This window comes from Megalobrama amblycephala, linkage group LG4 (genome assembly GCF_018812025.1).
Source record: "Megalobrama amblycephala isolate DHTTF-2021 linkage group LG4, ASM1881202v1, whole genome shotgun sequence".
In the NCBI taxonomy this organism is placed as follows: domain Eukaryota; kingdom Metazoa; phylum Chordata; class Actinopteri; order Cypriniformes; family Xenocyprididae; genus Megalobrama; species Megalobrama amblycephala.
Window position 1 is genome coordinate 10,614,983 of NC_063047.1, and position 21,365 is coordinate 10,636,347.

Here is a 21,365-nt window from a genome sequence, read left to right on the forward strand (position 1 = left end):
CACTGAATAGGAATAATCACACACACACACACACACAGGAAATTTCATAAAAGATTTTATTTACAATGTTAAATTTAATGTCAGTACTATTCATTTGAAAGAGTAAAGAAATATTTCCATCTCTTATTTAAATATTAAAATCAGGAGAACTTTATCCATACATTTTAAAACCAGCCCCATTAGGTCTATGCAGAATAATATACATTTGCACACTTACATAAGTGTGTGTAAGGCACAATATTTCTGAAATTTTAAATTTCCATCAAAACTGGAACAATATATTTTAATAAGCCATGAAAAAAAGGGAAAAAATACAGTATGCATTAAGTCCTCTGATGTACAGCAGGTGGAGCACGGTTTTCTCTCTCTGCGTGTCTCCACAGCTGCTCTGACATCTTCATGACGCTATGGAAGGCTGCGAGTCTCAAATCCTGACACACCCACAGTGGGAATTAAACCCTGAATTAGAAATCATAATAACCTGAATTAACCATAGACAATTAAATCCTGACCTCCGATTGACCCAGTAATCATTGTGGTCCCCCACAGATACAAATAGTCAGTGAGAGGGAGAGAGAGAGAGAGAGAGAGAGAGAGAATTTATAGGCACTTAGTCAGAAACTAATCAGAAAAGGGCTCAACAGTGCTTCAATATAAGTCCTCAAATCAAAACCCTTCATTCATCTATAAGAGTGCATTGTATCAGTGTTTGTTTGTGCTGCTCAGGTCCTGACTTCACTCTGTCTGTGAATGTCGCCCTCGAAGGCAAGATTATCATAATGAGGCGACACGTCCACATGCTCCTCTTCCACACCTGCAAACCAATCACAACAAACCACTCAGACCAAAAGACCAATAACAATAAGATTGGTTCTAGAAGCATCTTCCCCCCCCCCAATCATTTTCTCTATTAGGGTTTAAAAAAACAACAACAACCATCTCCAACATTATGTATAACATTGCAAACTTCGGCTTTACGATACACTGTGAACAGCTTCATCAAACCAGTAATATCAGTGTAGCATTAAACTACTATAGACATTATTTGGACGTATAAATGATTAGACGTATTTATTTATTATCAAAATAGTATATTATATAGTATTTTGGTTAAAATTAGATTAGATTTAAATAAGTACATTATTTTACTGGATATGCAGTTTTTTTTTTTTTTATATTTCAAGTGAATGCAATCACTGATAACACTCTTATAAATTGTATAAAATAATAACAGACAAGGATATAATTGTTAAAATGCAAAAAAGTTAACTAATAATTTAAAACATTTAAATGTACAGTACAGTACAATCAGTGTCATTAGTGTGCAAGCTATTGTGTCAAAAATATTTCTGTATTTTCAGCAAAGCAGAATTATGAGACTTTCTATGCCAGTACCACCACTGCCTTGTGCATGGACAGCAATTTCAGTAATTATGTACAAAAATATTTACAGGCAACCATACGTATATCGTCACTAACAACAATTACATAAGTACATCATGGTTATTGGTGGGTTTTCACTGCAAAACACAAAAAATCTGCATATAATTGCTGCAATTTTAAAGAAAATCCATAGCATGTTTACACATGTACTGTATGTGTAAATTAATGTTTCTATTACTCTTAATGCTTGACATTTAGAACAGATACTCTGTCGTTCTGTATATTTTTATGTGAAAGTTAAGTAGTACAATCACAATAAGTTGGAGTGCATTTCTAAATGATGCGAGTAATGTGACTTTGTGTGTGTGTTTTCATACCGTTCTGTGTGCCTTCGGCAGGACTGAGGTGCTCGGTTCCATGCATGGATGCATATCCAGAGGATGCAGTCTCACTGTGTGTGTGTGACACTGTCTCACTGTGCAGGTCCTCAGAGGTAGAAAAGGATCTGAAATCAGGCACTGAAATCTGTGGCTGCTCCTCTACATCCAACTATGAGAGATAGAAAATACATTTCAGAAAATATCTGGCAAAATTTATTTTTTTTTTTTTAAGTGTGAAACTCCCTAAAATTATGAACTCGAGACTTGAAGGGGAAAAGAATAAAACCAGGCTGCCAAAGAAAGAACAAATAGAACTAATTCTCCAGCTTTCTGTATATGCAGTGAATGATTAAGCAGCAGTCCAGTTTCAGTGAGAGCAGTGATAGAGGATCCACCAACCCTCTGGTTACTGTAATCAAGGCTCATGATAGGATGGATAAGAAGACAACACATCACGCACAGTTACTTATTAACGTCACTTAACACCGATTACAACAGGTATGCTGTTTGTCACCTTGGGTCAAGACTGCTAAAGGACATTCTTTTAAACAGCCAGAACAAAAGTGTGCAACAAACACAGTGGGAGATGCTTTGGTGTTCAGAACAGTCTGAGACCCCTCGGGTATCAACCAAATCTGCTCAGTATCCTGTCAGCCAATGTTCAGTCTCTAGTGAACAAGCTTTTTATTTTAACTCCAGCTAGTGTGACACCAAGAACACTGCACTAAACTACATGGAAAACACATATTTAAACAATTCTTATTTTTCATGGAATATTGCAGGGTTTTTTTTTGCTATAAATGATTTATCCATGTACATAATTTTTTTTATTCATTCTATAATGAAAAGGACTTCCCCTCCCTCTAGCAGCAACATGCTGATGATGCGTTCATTAGCGCGAGGGGAGGACAACCTGTCACTCACATGAGAATCGCAGCAAAAGCAAACCACAATGATTCCCGATGGATAAAATCAAGTCCCACCCTTTTTTCTTGTTCGAGAAGCCATTTCACTCAATTATATATGTTATAATAGGGAAGAAAAGACAATCTAAATTTCTGGCTTAAAGGATCAGTTCACTTAGGATAATTTACTCACCCCCATGTCATTCAAGATGTTCATGTCCTTCTTTCTTCAGTCGAAAAGAAATTAAGGTTTTTGATGAAAACATTCCAGGATTATTCTCCTTATAGTGGACTTCAATGGCCTCCAAACGATCGGTCATTTTCTAAAAAAATACAATATATTGCAATGCAATATATGCTTTATAAACACAAATGATCATCTTGCAAGTGCTTCCGCTTTCAGTATTCTTCAAAAAGCTTATGCTGTATGTCCTACGCATTCCCTATTCAACTTACAGAACAAATGCGGCGCCAGTTCCGTTCATTCCGTAGAAAAGGGAAGGTTTAGGACATACAGCAAAAGCTTTTTGAAGAATACGGAAAGCGGAATGGCGGAAGCACTTGCAAGGCGATCATTTGTGTTTATAAAGCATATACAGTTGTATTTTTTGTAGAAAATGACCAATCGTTTTGCTAGATAAGACCCTTATTCCTCGTCTGGTATCGTTTAAAGCCCTTTGAAGCTGCACTGAAACTAATTTTGACCTTCAACCATTTGGAGACCATTGAAGTCCACTATAAGGAAAATAATCCTGGAATGTTTATCAAAAACCTTCATTTCTTTTCGACTGAAGAAAGAAGGACATGGACATCATGGATGACATGAGGAATATGAGTAAATTCACTTAATCCTTTAAGCCGACCTTAACTTATTCAGTGTGAGGAGAAAGAACACTGGACTTTTTTTTCCTAACAATGCTTGTGCAAGTCAAGGATGGGCCCACAGGTACTCCATCGAAAGCATCCTGTCAGGCTGTACTTCTGCCTGGAATGGGAGCAGGATCAAAGAGGCTTACAGAGGACAGTACAAGCAACAGAATGTAACACCACAGGTATGCTGCCCAATCTGTCAGATATTTTCACCAAGGTAAGCAAAACTACGGACAGAAAAAAGCATCCCAGTTATTATGGTATTTGCTGCAGGAAAGCAAATACCACCATAGCCTAGAGACATCAAAAGTAGCAATACTAATATCAAAAATAAATAAATAAATAATATTATTGTATATTATAATTTAATATATTTCCATATATCTGTATATTACTTGCTTATCTGTATAAAATGTGTAAAAGTATATAATTGTCTCAATATACACTATTCAAAAGTTTGGGGTTGGTAAGATTTTTTTGAAAGGCTGCATTTTGCAGCAAAAAACCCCCCAAACAAACAAACAAAAAAAACAGTAAAGGCAGTAATATTGTAAAATATTACTGCCTTTATTATTATTACAATTTAAAATAACTTTTTTTCTATTATATGACAGCAAAGCTGAATTTTCAGCAGCCATTACTCCATTGTCTTCAGTGTCACATGATCCTTCAGAAATCAAATATGCTGATTTAGTACTTCTTAAGAATTTTTTAATTTATTTATTATAAAAAGACTTATTTATTTTGTTAACATTATCAACAATGTTGAAAATCATGATAATTATTTTTTCTGGATTCTTTGATAATTAGGAAGTTCCAAAGAACAGCATTTAATTGAAATGGAAATCTTGTGTAACATTTTAAATGTCTTTACTGTCACTTTTAATCATTTTAATGCATCTGTGACAAAAAGTAGTAAATTTTTTCAAAAAAAAAAAAGGAGAAAACATTCTTACTGACCCCAAACAATTGAACGGTAGCATACATTTTGTCTTGTCATTTGGTAGCTTCTGGAAAAAAGCATTTTACGGCCTCAGTCGAACATGTGACACATAAACTTTGAGCTGAGGTGTGTCACTGCTGATGGATCTCTATCCATCTTCACTCACTGCCACAATAAATGGAGTCATTTATGAAGGTGACCAAAGAACAAAGAACACAATATCTCGCATCTCAAAGGGACACCAAACATTAGTCAACACAAACATCAACATAACGCTGCTCCCTGTGACTCTGCATGACTAATCACTAGCTGTCTCACACTGATCCAGAATTACACCAAAGCTTTTGAACATCCGTTCATCTTTGCTACTACCACATGAGGCACAGACAGAATTTGGCCTCATCTCCTTGTCTTCTTTTCCTTTTTAAATAATGCTAAGTAATGTTATGTTTTTATTTTGCAATTTTTCATCTGGAGCTAAGTTGCTAACACTTTAGCATGATAAACAACAGAACATTTGTATTGTCATGGTAGAGCTTTAAACTGAAACTGAGAGTTCCTGTTTGTTTGCATTTCAACTGTTCAGCTTTTATCTTCTTTGTTTTACTGTGTTAACAATAAGGCAGTGTCAGATACCTGAAAAAATACATCTTATCAGGCATTATCCGGATAGCATTAAGGCACATTGTTTACACAACATCCTACCTACAGAGGTGCCTCTTTGAAAGAAGGTAGGTTGAAAGATTAAAAATTACATTATTTCAACTTATGATTCCGTGTCTCAAAAAAAGACTGAAGGGAGTTTAAAAAAAAAAAAAAACACACCTCAGAGCTTTATGAAGTCAAACGCTGGTCTTTTGAATATGAAACCTCACCTCAACTCCGAGGGATTTAAGAATGTCGCACTTGCACATCGGGCAGGTTCTGTGCTCCAGCAGCCACGGCTCTATGCAAGATTTATGGAAGAAATGACTGCAAACACACAAACAAACACATTATACACCCACATTAGAACTGAAAAGACAGGAAAAAATTAATGAAAACATCTGTGATTGACTTGGATGGAACGAAGTGAAAGACAGAGAGACATACTTGCATGTGAGTATTGACAGTACATCTCCTGGTTTATACAAGTCAATACAAACTGCACAGGTATCAGCATCGGGGCCAGTCTCCTGTGAAACACACAAATCATCAAAACATCACTCACACTGATGGTTCATCAAGTTCTTCGTATATTTGCAATTAATAAGTTATCCTATTTACAATAAATAAGCCATTATATACAATCATTTGTGTCAAAATGCAATAGTTTAAAAAAACAAGCATTGTTTTTTTAGCTATATTTTATGCTTTATTTCGGCTTTTGACTCAAATTTACAAAAGGGCTTTTCACACTTGAAATACACTTGTTAACCCTGGGTCATTGCAAACCCCGGGTAAATGGAATCCTGTGTTGTCTTGCTTCACGTCTCACATTGTTCATACTTTGCCTGGGGTTAACAATTAATCCTGGGTATTCATAAGCTGACGTTTCACACTGGACTTTTTTTCCTAAGCATCCTTATTTGCAGTATCACTGATTGGACGGCACACAATTTGTTTTACATAATCGTTTTATCATTCCGCATCTTTATGTTATATATTGACGACTGTACTATCAAATTTATCCTAAACAGACTTTTCCAACTATAAAAAAAAGTCAAGAATAAAATAGTGTTTTCTTTACTCCAATTGTCGTGTTTTGTGTCACAATCTTTTTTGAACTTTTTGATCCTCAAACGCTGAAACGTCTATTTATTCAACACTCAAGTGTTTCCATGACTGTTGAAAACACATGAATATAAAGACACACAATTGGTTGTCTGTTGCTATGCATTTGCCATTCTTTCAAAAGTGGTGCTTTTTTTATAATCCTGGGTAAAAAGTGGTGCTAACCCCACTTCTAAATTACAAGTGTGAAACGTTCCTTTACCCGGCGTTAAAAGTCGGAGTTAGAACAACAGGGTTAAGGTGCAGTATAAAAAAAAAAAGCCCTAAAAGTGCTGTAAAATTTATACTCCTGTTACACAAGTTGCCTAAAAATGTACCACCAACATTGTTATTTTTAGGAGAAAGAAACATGAAAACAAATAAACATGATAAACCCACAAGCACTTAGATGTACAAATATAAACCAAAAGCAAATACAAACTTAAAAATAAATAAACCTATAAAATATATAAATAAATAAATAAATAAACTACATGCATACATGTGCATGCACAAAACACAAAGGCAATCAGAAAATGCATAAATACAAATAGAAGCATGTACGGTGTTTATTTGTCTGTATTTACATGCACACACATGAAATGTTCAGATGTACCTGATCCCCTTGTCTCAGTGTGCGGACCTGCAGCTGGCCAATCGCCTTTTTTGCTTCAGCTTTCAGCTTTTTCTGAAAAAGAACAGACAAACAGATTAAAATGTGTGAGTGTGTTTTGGTATTTTTGGTCTGGTCTTACTGGTTTTTCAGGAAGTGTATGAATATTGTAGAAACGTAACACGAGTATCAGCGCAAAGTGTGCTCAGATGTGTTTGCTCTGCTACACAAACACCTTCAACAAAGGATCTTTAGATTAGGATTGTTAAGTAAATATAAAGGGAACATTACATTTAGCATTTTAAAAAAATAAAACTCAACCTTCAGCGAGAGAACTACTGCAACAAGAATGCGGACACTTGAGACAGACTTAAAAAAAATGTATGAATGTCAATGCATTAGATAACCAAAAAAAGAACCTCTAGCTAAACCACATTCACACATACAGAGACCTTAATCAATCCAGATTCAAAACTTTCACAGTCCAGGCAGAAAAAGGAACTTGTTTGCTGGCCTGGATTCATGATGAATCACTTTAAATGCCTATAAAATGGATACTTCCCCCTTATGAAAGAAATTCCCACAAATACTCTTTTCTTCTGTAAAAATACACACATCCAGCAGGCAAAAAACTCTGAGTTTGCTCAACCACAAAAAAAAAAAAAAGAAAGAAAAAGTCCGTCTCTCATTTCTGTAATTCCAAATACATTATCCAGAAACATTAAGTTGTATACGACCTCACAAATTTAGTAATGAATAGGAAATGCCTGCAGAGCTCAAATAGCTCACACCAGAGATGCTCACATGAAACTCTGGAGTGTGTGTTCATTGACTAAACAACAATGACCTTTCTCTGTGTTGGTGTTCCACAAGGGACGATAAATTGTGTGCTGCTGACGCAGAGATAGTTATATGAATCCTCTACCAGATTGAAACCAAATCCACGTGTTGCATGTTAAACTCTAGCACTGCTCTTTTATGCCAATTCAATGCAGGTATTTTTTTCACAAACTGGCAAGTAATGTTTTTTTATCTATCAGCCATTGTGGTGACTGACATCACATTTAACTAAATGCTGTAGCTTAAAGGTGCCCTAGATTAAGTTTTTAAAAGATGTAATATAAGTCTAAGGTGTCCCCTGAATGTGTCTGTGAAGTTTCAGATCAAAATACCCCATAGATTTTTTTTAATTAATTTTTTTAACTGCCTATTTTGGGGCATCATTATAAACGCGCCGATTTTATGCTGCGGCCCCTTTAAATCCCGTGGTCCACGCCCACAGAGCTCGCGCTTGCCTTGAACAGTGCCTTAAAGTTTACACAGCTAATATAACCCTCAAATGGATCTTTACAAAGTGTTCGTCATGCATGCGTCGGATTATGTGAGTATTGTATACTGTTATATTGTTTACTTCTGATTTTGAATGAATGAGTTTGATAGTGCTCCGTGGCTAACGGCTAATGCTACTCTGTTGGAGAGATTTATAAAGAATGTGTGTTTATGCATTATACAGACTGCAAGTGTTTAAAAATGAAAATAGCGACGGCTCTTGTCTCTGTGAATACAGTAATAACCGATGGTAACTTTAACCACATTTAACAGTACATTAGCAACATGCTAATGAAACATTTAGAAAGACAGTTTACAAATATCACTAAAAATATCATGTTATCATGGATCATGTCAGTTATTATTGCTCCATCTGCCATTTTCTTTCTTATTGTTCTTGCTTGCTTACCTAGTCTGATGATTTGGTTGTGCACATCCAGACGTTACTGGCTGCCCTTGTGTAATGCCTTTTATAATGTTGGAAACGTGGGCTGGCATATGCAAATATTGGGGCGTACACCCCGACTGTTACGTAACAGTCGGTATTATGTTGAGATTCGCCTGTTCTTCGGAGGTCTTTTAAACAAATGAGATTTATATAAAAAGGAGGAAACAATGGAGTTTGAGACTCACTGTATGTCATTTCCATGTACTGAACTCTTGTTATTTAACAATGCCTAGATAAATTCAATTTTTCATTCGAGGGCACCTTTAAGACATGAGTAAAGATACACAATTGAATTTATCTGGAAGAACAGACAAAAAGAATACTATTACTGTGCATGTCTTACAATAAATATAGTCTTACATGTGAATATAGAATGACTAAATTAATACAAATAAATAATAAGTTGAACATTTGAAAAAAAAAATAAATCTCCATTCATAAAACCCTTTTTAATTTTTAAAAATTCGAAACAATGTTTACTGGAACAGATATTAATCAGAAGTAGAATGCAAAAGCAAAGCTTGCTCAAGTGCTGCTTTAGAGTATTGCCATCGATTTGTATTACCACCAGTGATGAATCAATCATTTGTGATTGAAAAGGTATAATTAATATAACTGAACAAACACCATAGACTAAAGTTATACCAAAAAGTATAAATGTATTCATGCAAGACCACGTGAATTCCTAATGAAGAAATAAACATAATAATGCCCAACAATAGAGACACAAATTGCCAACAAACCCACTCTATTCAACTGTCTCAGCAGCAATTTCTTTTGTCTATCAACTTTTTTTTTTTTTTAATCGGCACAGATTTACAAATGACTGCTCGCCAACAGCACAAAGTAAATCTAAAACTCTTGAATGTCCACCCTTTTTACCATACCTCACAGGCCTCTAACAAACTGGGTTTCTTAGAACTGTTTCTGATTTTTCCTTGACTTGAGCTCAACCTTGAGTTATCTGAAGACAAATGAGTCAGAGTGAATATGTATTTGATGTTTCTAAATTCCATGAATAAGACTGATTGTGTGTGGCAGTGCGTCAACCCTGAGTCACTAGGAAGGAAGAAGTCATTTTTATTCCTCACACCAGGGGTAGGCAAGTTCGGTCCTAGAGAGCCGCTGTCCTGCTGAGTTTAGCTCCAACCTTAATCAAACACACCTGAACAAGATAATCAAGCTCTTCAGTATTACTAAGGCCCTGTCCCAAATGGCGCACTTCATGTGGACTTTCGGTCTCGTGGACTTAAATTGCGCGTGCTCGCCGAGTCTACGAGTCCGTAGGCCGTCCCATTCAGCATTTTAACGTTCTGAAGTGTGCTCAGCAGCGCCTCCTTTGTACCCTTGAAGCGGTCTTCCGCGAAGCCCGCATAGATGCAGGCTCTGCACACTTTAACTACCCAGGAATCCTTTCGAAATGCCATTCAGACAACGGATGGGAGGAGATTTCGCTCAAGAGCAATTGATGACATGGCTGAGAAGAAACTATTTAAGTGTAGGTATCATTACGGTTTTTATGACCTAGGTGTACATTTTACCAGTTGTTACCTACAGTTTATACAAACATTATGGTCATCGACCAGTGGTTGATATCTCAAACATAATAATAGCTCGTTGAATAATACGATCGCATTATGATTCATTAAATAAATAGAACCGAATGTCAGGGCTTTACTGAGTCATATGTAAACCTAGTATTTATATTTAAACCTGTAAATTCATCTGAAACTCACGCACATGTTTATTATGTGTTAAAATTGTAATCTTAGTTCAAATGGAACATTATGTATTATTACAACTGTATACATTATTTAAATAAGCATGAATATATTTTCTAATGCCCAGGTGGCATAAGCAAAAGCAGGCTGTGTAGTTGACATGGAGATAATATTTTGCAAAAGAAAAAAAACCTGTTCTCAATGCTAAATATTATAATATTTGTATAAGATATTTGTGATATACAACAACAACAATAGGCAGCATTCCCTGAACCTGCAGCTCCTTTCAAAAAACAACCAGACCGTTATTTCCGGCGTTACGATCGAGTCTGTCCCAAAAATACCTCTCAATGCGCCCTCGTGGACTCGTGCCGAGGGCCCTATAGGTCTGCACTACATGATGTCACCAAAGTGTGGACTCTGAGGAAGTCCACAAGGCCGGAGTGTGCCATTTGGGACAGGGCCTAAGGCTATAGGCAGCTGAAGGTTTTTTTTCAGGGTTGGAGCTAAACTCTGCAGGACAGCGGCTCTCTAGGACCGAACTTGCCTACCCCTGCCTCACAGAAACCCAAAACACAATTCAAATAAATCTTATTACTCTGGGGAAAAAAAAAACTATATACTATCACTCCTTAAAATACTGCAGCCCTGCAGATCAAATCTTTTGCTCTAACTAAAGAATTGGATTTTCAATAAACAACTTTATACCTTCACATACATCTACAACAGATATCTACTACAACTCAAATTTATTTATTTATTCATTTGGCACATGCTTTTCAAATGTAGAAATAAGCGACATAAGCAATATATCATAAGCCCTTTTGTAAAATGAGTCAAAAGTCAAAATAAAGCATAAAATATAGCTTAAATTTGAAGTACACAATGCTATAAGTATACAATGATTAGTAGTACACACAAGCTAGAGCAGAAAGGTAGAAAAGTAGGACAGAACAAGGTTTCATTTTCCTTTTTATAATAGGAGCTATTACAGGAATTGCCTTTGTTCATGACTGTAATCAATATTCACAGAAGAGGCATGTCTTCAGCTGTTTCTTGAAAGTCACAATGATTTCAGCAGATGAGGTGGAGGTTGGCAGCCCATAGAGGAACAGAGGGTGAAGGTTCTAGAAAGCGACTTTGTACCTCATTGTGGAGGTAACACACGTTTCTGTGCATTCACTGGCTGTAAATGGTGGAAAGGAAAGTGTGCACACCCAACGGCAGTCCTGATGGCCAACGTCAAAGCCTTGAAATTCATACAGGCAGCTACAGGTAGCCACTGGAGTGACACAAAGAGGGATGTGACATTTTTTGTTGACTTTCAGTTGACTGTTTTGTTCTAGATCATCTGCAGAAACATATGCTGCCCACACACTACATGACTTAGCCCTGATTTTCTGCTCAGCGACAGTTAATGGAGATTATTGGCAGGAGGCCTAAAATCTGTGCTCATTCGGGTATTTGATGATCGTCATGTTTGAATAATCAAAAACGCAATCTGAGAGAAGCGCAGATGCATCACGAATGGCCGAGAGACATTTAGCAGGACGTCTGTGAGCCAAGTCCTATAGTATGAAATGTGTTTTGACTGGAACTGACATTAGTAGTAACAGACAGTTGCATATTTGGGAAAAACACCAATTTGCACCTTTGAAAGTCGTGAAAGTCATGGCAGCATTAGTCGTGCTGGGTTTCTTAGAACATTACCGAAGCTTGGACTAGATGTGCAGCACACTCAGGCGGAAAGGGTCTGATTTTCTTGAAGTTATATATTATAACCCTTATAACCCGCTGTTGCTGAGAAGTGTGTAGTAAAGCTCAACAGGTTTGTAAAGGGATCTTGGCCCTTCAGTTCTACGAAGACTTATACTTTACAATTTACTTTTATTCTTTTCTTCCCATTTTACCTCTAGAAAAAAAAACAACAACTGGAAAAGGTACTTTTTGAGCACAGTAATGTCTTTTGGCTTTATTAAGCTTAAAGGATTAGTTCACTTTCAAAAAACATTTTCCTGATAATTCACTCACCCCAGTGCTTACCACAGGTTTGAAATATACTTGCGGTGGTAGCCGGGTGAAAAATCCTCATATTACCCACGGCACAAAAATGGTCTACTACATGTGACAAATAACAAATAATGTGTGATTTTTAACAGTAATTTTATTTATTGAAATTAATTTTAATTACATAGCACATTACATTTAATTACATACTAATAAATACTGCAAAATTACAGCATTTAAATGATTCACCTTTTCCTATGTTCTCCTTGCTGTCATATAGTGTCTCTCTCAGTGAATGGGACACAGATTTCACTAGTAAAATTTATAAAATGAATAATATATGTGTCAAATAATGTTCTTAGTCTTTTCTTTCTGTGGGGGAGACTACAATAATTTACTATGAATTAAATGGAAATCGAACTAAATACAATTTATTGTGTAACCAAAATACCAATAATGCCCAAAAGAAAAATCTTGCGCGGATATAAAACTATAAGATGATAAAAATAATAAAAGCAAAAATGTGTCTCCAAATATACTTGGGCGGCCGTTATTATACGTGGCCGGACCGCCCAAGTAAAGTCTATGTGTGGGAAGCACTGTACCCCCCATGTCATCCAAGATGTTCATGTCTTTCTTTCTTGAGTCGAAAAGAAATTAAGGTTTTTGATGAAAACATTCTAGGATTATTCTCCATATAGTGGACTTTAATGGCCTCCAAATGGTTGAAGGTCAAAATTACAGTTTCAGTGCAGCTTCAAAGGGCTTTAAATGATACCAGACGAGGAATAAGGGTCTTATCTAGCAGTCATTTTCTAAAAATAAATAAATAAATAATTAAATGTATATGCTTTATATAAACAAATGATCGCCTTGCACATGCTTCCGCCAAGTCCTACGCCTTCCCTATTCTACTTACAGAATGAACTCAGCGCCAGTTCCATTTCTTTCCGTAAGTTGAATAGGGAAGGCGTAGGACAAACAGCGTAAGTTTTTTGAAGAATACGAAAGTGTGGTTTTGGCCGAAGCACGTGCAAGGCGATCATTTGTGTTTATAAAGCGAAAATGACCAATCGTTTCACTAGATAAGACCCTTATTCCTCGTCTGGTATCGTTTAAAGCCCTTTGAAGCTGCACTGAAACTGTAATTTTGACCTTCAACTGTTTGGAGGCCATTGAAGTCCACTACAAGGAGAATAATCCTGGAATGTTTTCATCAAAAACCTTAATTTCTTTTCGACTGAAGAAAGAACGACATGAACATCTTGGATGACATGGGGCTGAGTGAATTATCAGGAAAATTTTATTTGAAAGTGAACTAATCCTTTAAGTACTGCATGGTATTCCCCTCTTAAAACAACATTTTTGAAAAATTCCCAGTGTAGTTTCAACAGTATCAAACTAAAAACATTCCGTCTGTGTGTGTGTTTGTAATAATCTCTGACGGGCTGTGATTTTAGTTAAACTTTATCCAATATCAAACATCCCCTTGATACTAAACTTAGACCTAATGCCATTCTTGAACCAAACGCACATACAGTGATGACATTAAAGGTGAAAAAAGGAAGATGATCTCAGAGCCCAATACTGTGAAACCAGACCAACAAGTTAGAAGCTAGTTACACCAGACTAATAAACAAGCAAGCATGAAGAACAAAAATCGTCAAGGATCATACAGTCAGTACTTGGGTTTTGACATCTGTATTTAGAAACACTCTCAAATAGTCCTGTTTATACAACCACTTACTGGGCAGATCAACTATCTTCTGTATAAATGAGTAACCAAAGTCAATGTCCTTTCTATTCTCGTTACTGCTGTGAATAACGCCTGTTATGATAATGACAGTGACTAATGGAAATATCAGAGATGGTGACTTTGATAAACAGTAAAGTCTATTTACAATTATCTTGGTGTTATTTAATAAGCAAGTTTCAAGTTCATTGGTCAAATTTTAATTAACCACAGACCACAAAATGGTTGGAAGCAACTCTGGTGGAAAGACTGGCTCTAAAAGCTTCGGCCTATAAACGGCGTATATCAATGTCTTTGTGAGTTACTTCAACTCCACATTATATATATATACTTCCTTGATTTTTCTTGTCAACCATACCAATTTTGAAGCTGACTATTTCTATAAAGGAAAAAACACCGCAAATAAATTGATATGAAAGCAAACAAAATTTAAGCCATTTATCTCAGTTCCAGTGTTAGTGTAGTTTGCCTATTGCCTTTGAAGTGATTCACTTGGCATTTAAATGTGGTTATCACTCTTTGGTTACCAAACTTTGCAGTATGTACAAAGCCACTGAAATGATCTTAAAGTGCAAATCTTCATATACTTGCACAAAACTTAAACAGTAACTACTTTTTGCTACATACTACCTTTTAAATGTTTGGGGTTGGTATGTTTTTTCAATGTTTTTGAAAGAAGTCTCTTATGCTCACCAAAGCTGCATTTATTTGATCAAAAGTGCAGTAAAAATAGTAATATTTTGAAATATTAATCCAATTTAAAATAACTGTTTTCTATTTTGATGCATTTTAAAATCAGATTTATTTCTGTTATGGCAAAGCTGAATTTTTTAGCTGTAATTATTCCAATCTTCAGTGTCACATGATCCTTCAGAAAACATTCTAATATGCTAATTTGGGCCAGGCTGCATAAAAGCTCTTAAGTTAAGAAAACCCTTAGTTATAAGGTTAAGGTTACCCTTAGTGAAACATGGGTTGCAAGAAAAAACCTAAGGGTCCACACTTAAGGAACTTTAAGGCTGTCGTTAAGTATTTTCCCTAAATTTACTTAAGAGTTCCCTTAAGTTCTGTTATGCATTGCAACAAAGCCCTCAGTAAACATTTAGCTCTAAAAAAAATTAAGGGATCAAACCAGGGCAATGTTTCCCAAAAGCATCTTAAGCCTAAGTTGATCATAGCTCCATTGGTTTTCGTGTTAATGTACAGAATTGTTTGTTTGTCACATGAAGCGTTTTTCTTGTTAAGCATTTGAATGTCCCCGTAAAGTTCTGCTTATTCACGAGCGCAGTGAGAGTCAGACTTGCAAAGGTAATGTTAATTATTAAACCAAACGAAATCAAAACGTCCAAAAACACTTAGCAATGTGATTCTTTTATTGAGTGATAAGCAGTGGGTTTAATCAGTGCAATTATGAATAGATTTGCCATCCGGCATCTTCTCGTCATCTCCTCGACCTGCTTCCCTTGGTGTTTTTACACGTAGAAAAAGCGAAAAAACTTTTTTCACTGTCTTGTTTTCTCTCAGAACGATGATCTGAGTTACTATCACAATTATCAATGCAGCATTAATGATATACAATGGTGACATTTTTCACAATCATGACATAAAACAAATTACTGCACTTCTTCAACTGGCTGGCGGCAGCGGCCACTGACAGGTCACGTGACCTGCCAGTGTGTAACGCGTTCCTTATTTCTATCATTGCATGGAAATACATAATTGTATTATTATTAATATAATCTTATGACTCTATTCTTTTGTATAATTCACATTTTAGATGGGTTTATCTCAATTAAAGCAGTAAAATGACCGTGATCTCAACTGGTGGAAAATGACGCTCAGCCCAGCCAGCCACTGCTGAGACGCGAGTATAACGCTTTCTCTAATCACTCTTGCTGCATGGAAATACATAGTTTTATTATTAATAATATAATATAATGACTCTATTCTTTTGTATGGTGGACGTTTTAGATGGGTTTATCTCAATTAAAGCAGTCAAATGACCGTGATCTCAACTGGGGGAAAATGACGCTCAGCCCAGCCAGCCACTGCTGAGACGCGAGTAGCCTATAACGCGTTCTCTAATCACTCTCGCTGCATGGAAATACATAATTGTATTATTATTAATATAATCTTATGACTATATTGTTTTGTATGGTTGACGTTTCAGATAGGTTTATCTCAATTAAAGCAGTCAAATCACCGTGATCTCAACTGGTGGAAAATGACGCTCAGCCCAGCCAGCCACTACTGAGACGCGAGTATAACGCGTTCTCTAATCACTCTCGCTGCATGGAAATACATAATTTTATTATTATTAATATAGCTAATCTTATGACTATATTCTGTTGTATGGTTGGCGTTTCAGATGGGTTTACCTCAAATATATCTACAATCTACTTAATGCTTTCTGTCCTCTGATTGACAGTACATAGCCTACATATAAAGTATGTGTAAGACAAAAAATTACTGTACTGAAGCAACTTGATTATTCATATTTATACACCATTTTTAATGCTAAAAATTACTATTACTAATAAACTACTTTTTTCGTGTTAATGTAAGTGTCAAATATAACACAGCATGCTTTCGGGGAACATTTATTTGTCCATCTCCCAATTATGATTGATTTTAAAAAAATTGAGCTATAAAAGCCTGATGTATAAATATGATGCTCAACAACAAAAACATGCACATACTTTTGAGTATCATATTTCATACACACATGCACTATCTTTGGAGGACTCATGATTTTTATTTATACTGTACAAACTGTACATCCTCCCATATATATATATAATTAATTAATAAGAAATGGACAAATAAATTTTACCCAAACGCCTGTTGTTTACATTAACATTAAAAAATGTAAACATGTATTTTATTATTTTTAACATTAAAAAAAGAGACATGAATAATTAGGTAAATCAAAGTTGCTGCATTCCAGAAAATGTTTATCTTACACTTACTTACAAGCTAACACTCAACAACAACTTTTTAAACATGCAAGTCCCCTCTAAATATTGTAAATATGTGAAACATATTTGTGAAACAAGTTTTCTCAGAAGGTGAGCAGATTTACAGGTGGTCATGTTTCTTAAATGCTGCCCGTGACCTTAAAAGAAATGAACAAAGTCAATGTATCTAAATATTTACATCAAACACCTTTTTAAAATGAAATCAAGAAATGAGACCTAAACTTCCACTGACTCTCCCCACAGCCGCTAAAATGATTGTATCCTGCAGGATACATCGCCAGATTTAGGATTAATGTTGAGAAAGGGTCGTATTATTAGAATAATTCATGTTTTAATTGCCATTTTTATGCTATATATTATTGCATAACTCGTGTTATTACAAAACATAAAATCGTCACAACTATTAGCAGTATGCATACAAATTAGAATGATTTCTTTGGAATGACAGGCAACAGTGGCTGGATGGTTGAGCGTCCAGCGAAGCATCAGTAGCAACCAGTTGAGATCACGGTCATTTGACTGCTTTAATTGAGATAAACCCATCTAAAACGTCCACCATACAAAAGAATAGAGTCATTATATTATATTATTAATAATAAAACTATGTATTTCCATGCAGCAAGAGTGATTAGAGAACACGTTATACTCGCGTCTCAGCAGTGGCTGGCTGGGCTGAGCGTCATTTTCCACCAGTTGAGATCACAGTGATTTGACTGCTTTAATTGAGATAAACCCATCTAAAATGTCAATCATACAAAAGAATAAAGTCATAATGTTATATTAATAATAATACAATTATTATGTATTTCCATAGACAGAGATATAGGGAACGTGTTACACTCTGCCAGCCACCAGAACTGCTGACAGACCTGCCAGAATAGACTGGCAGTTGCCACCAGGTCACGTGACCTGTCAGTGGCTGCTACCGCCAGCCAGCTGAAGATTGAACCCCTACTGGGATGGCGGATAAACAAAGAAGTTACCCAGAACTCAATGCGGCGTGACGTCAGATTCGTATTCTCTATAAGTATGTACTTATATTAATACAGTTTTATTGTAATTACCTTCGTAAAAGTGTTTTTGGCCGAAACTAAGGTTTAAATCAGCAGCCATCCACTCAAATCTATAGACCTTATGTACCCCCGCCCCTTTTCAGCGCTCCGCTCGTTGTCTTTTGACTTCCGGCTTGTATTTCCACAGCGATCGTATGTATTTATGAATGAACTGCTCATTTTAAAATCTTCCCGTTCTACTGACATTTGTTAAGACACCCGCTTTAAACATTACAATGCTCATGATAACTTTCATTAACTCTACAACACGTAAATCCACTTCACCAGCTAATTCTTCTTCAACATCGATGCCATAGAAATATACAGGGCTATCGCGAAAACGGAAGTTCAAAGACAGTATTCTAAAGATGGCGGCGCGCATGTTTCTCTGGAAAATAAGGTCTATACCTGTTTGCGGTTCTGTTGTCTGAGGCTGGTCAGTCTCCGCGCGGAGTAGAAGATGAAGTACCCAACAGTCACCGCGGTGACGATGAAGAAGGAGATGGAGACGAAAAACACTGCATAGTGACTCATCCAGGGAGCGTGCTGCTTTCCAACCTCTATTGCTATGGAAACGGGCACGCCCTTAACTAGCAGTTGGACCAGCTCCATCCCATAGTAGTTGCCAATCATGACTGCAACGATGCTCGTGCCTAGAAACACACAAAAGAGACGATGCTGAACACACACGCAATACGCATGCGCAAGCCAAAACACACACCGTTGCGCTTAACAACCTGATGGTTGAGACGGAAAGAGACGAATCGTAATCAAACATGCTACATTAAACGTGTTTACCAACACGTAACCGAATAAATTGTTTTTAACTTAAGGGAGAGGAAATTATGGAACTTCTGTCGCGCACGACTTGACTTGTTTGCATGCGCATATCAAATAGCATCTACCAGGGTTATTATAGTTAACTAAAACCATAAAAAACATTTTCGTTATTTGAAATAAACGTTAATTGAACTAAATAAAGTTATATATATATATATATATATATATATATATATATATATATATATATATATATATATATATATATATATATATATATATATAACGGCAAAATTTAATTTATTTAGTTTAACTTGGTGTTATTTAAAAAACAAAAACACTACACTTTATATAGCCTAGTGAAGAATACTTTACCTCAATGATAGTTAAATAACACCGCAAATGACATCTACGTACACCCTTTAGTTTTATGACATGGCATAATGTGATAAAACATTTATCACAGGTCATCTGAAAAGACTTGTAGCGAGAATATGAGTCATAACGCGCAGTCAGTAAATTTCTCAGTGAATGAGAGGATTTGTGCTTTAAAAAGACCTTATTTCGGTTCTAGTCCAGTTTCTTTTGTAAAGCCTAGACAGGCGAGAGCAGAGTGTGCGCTCTCAGCGTTGAGGAGGTCCAATGGACATGATCTCTGTATCAGCCGTCAAGTTTACACAACTTACACAACACAACGCCCGGGTTAGAGTACAACTGTCACCCAATAATAGAGACTAGAATTGATCAGAATAAATAGACAAGGGAACACTTGCATATATAAATAAAAGTAAAGTAAACCCTATACAGGACCGTCTAAAAAGGGTCAGCTGGCCATCTGTGGTCCTAAGCCCGTTGGGTCACATACCTGGGTGGGACATCTGAATGACCCGATTTTCAGCCCCGAAGTCGTTGAAAATGATAGCAGCGGCAGCTCCGTTCATAGCCGCGACGTTAATTTTATCGCTGAAAGTGCATCCGTTTCCGCGTTGAATTAAGGCGATCCAGCCCCGGGAGTCGTTCGGTCGGCGATAAACGGTGTCATCCCCACAACCATAGATCGGATGGGCTAAATACACATTCCCCACGACAGAAGTTTTGGGTGAGTCTTGTCCATACAGTCCCATCTCGTCTTGACGCCAGGTGGTTTGGTTCGTTTCAGGAATGGTATAGGAAATGTTCAGGTATGCAGTGCACAGGTAACTGGCCTGCGCCAAGCTTAAACTCGATACCTGGAGAACCGAAGCCACCAGCAGCCACGAAAACACATCCTGACTCGCAAGAGGCCCCATATTAAGCAAAACAGCCCTGATGCTATCCTCCTTGGTACAGTTCGAAGCACAATTTGGGTTTAAAACAATTGAAAAATTGTTCCGCAAACTCACGTAATCGATAGCTCCCTATTGAACGCTTACAGGTGTTTTAGTAACGCAACTGAATAGAAACTCTACCTCGCTGAGGTCACTGAGCTTGAAGCCACGCCCACCCCTCTCTTAAAGCCACAGAAGCTGTTTTTCTTTACTCGTACTTGTGCACAGAAACTAAAAATTATGTGGTTCATTCAGGAGAATAAAAATATTGAGAAATTGGAACCTACCTAAGTTAAAGTACAGATACTATGTCAAAAAAAAAAAAAAAATACTTGAATTAAAGTAAAACATTTTTTTTTATTTGACTTTTGAAAACAAGTAGGCCTACATATTTTCTCGGTTTAGTATTTTTGATTCAAAAAAGATTTTTTGCATTGTTCTGGCCATGACACAGCAGATGTTAAAATGAAACCAATATGTGGAATATTTTTAGCTAAAATAGCAGCGGATGATTTTACAGTGGTTTGACATTTGAATATAATGATTTTTAGACTAATCTGTTTATTAGTAAACTGTTCACACTTAACTCAAGTTTATCCATCTACATCAATGGCTACTATTAAAAAAAACACATTACTAGTTGAAAGTCTGTGTCTGAAAGGGATAGTTCACTCAAAAAATGAGCATTTTTTTATCATTTACTTGTCTTCATCTTTTGAAGGCTGAATGACTTATTATAGGAATTATTTATAAAAGAATGTTGTGTATAGCAAAAGTGACCATTGTACCATAGTAGGATAAAAAAATACTATGGTAGTCAATGGGGGCGAAATCTGCTTGGTTACAAACATTCTTCCAAATACCTTCCTTTGTGTATGGCAGAACAAAGACATTTATAAAGGTTTGGTACAACTTTAAGGGGAGTAAATTATGACAGAAGTTTCAGTGCCTTGGTGAAAATATAAAAAAGTAAAAAATTAAACACAATATGTAAGATTTTTTAGATTAAAATATCAAAAACCCACTAGAACAGTTATATATTTTGTTGGCTTGTGTACTTACATTATCCCAGATGTTTCCAAGAATGTTTAAATCCACAGAATTAAGCAATTTTAACCAGGACACGGACCGTGTCTGTGCATCG

At 36.2% G+C, this 21,365-nt stretch overlaps 1 protein-coding gene across 1 annotated transcript; it reads right to left on the bottom strand.

Annotated features, from left to right (window-relative positions):
- Positions 1–38: 38 nt before the first annotated feature.
- Positions 39–20,385, bottom strand: rnf128a (ring finger protein 128a). Its single transcript, XM_048187421.1, has 7 exons — positions 19,780–20,385; positions 18,543–18,787; positions 6,850–6,921; positions 5,574–5,656; positions 5,357–5,453; positions 1,761–1,932; positions 39–814 (listed from the first exon to the last, which is right to left on the bottom strand). Exons 1-7 carry the CDS (start codon positions 20,201–20,203, stop codon positions 723–725), a joined length of 1,185 nt encoding a protein of 394 aa, XP_048043378.1. The 5' UTR covers positions 20,204–20,385; the 3' UTR covers positions 39–722.
- Positions 20,386–21,365: the final 980 nt, after the last annotated feature.

Bases quoted from the DNA above. Each gene is read 5' to 3' on its own strand.
- rnf128a (XM_048187421.1), bottom strand. From the start codon at position 20,203: ATGGGGCCTCTTGCGAGTCAGGATGTGTTTTCGTGGCTGCTGGTGGCT. The intron at 5,657-6,849 runs GTACATCTGAAC...TGTGTTTCACAG, and splicing joins CACTGAGACAAGGGGATCAG to GAGACTGGCCCCGATGCTGA. The intron at 1,933-5,356 runs GTGAGGTTTCAT...TATCTCTCATAG, and splicing joins TTAAATCCCTCGGAGTTGAG to TTGGATGTAGAGGAGCAGCC.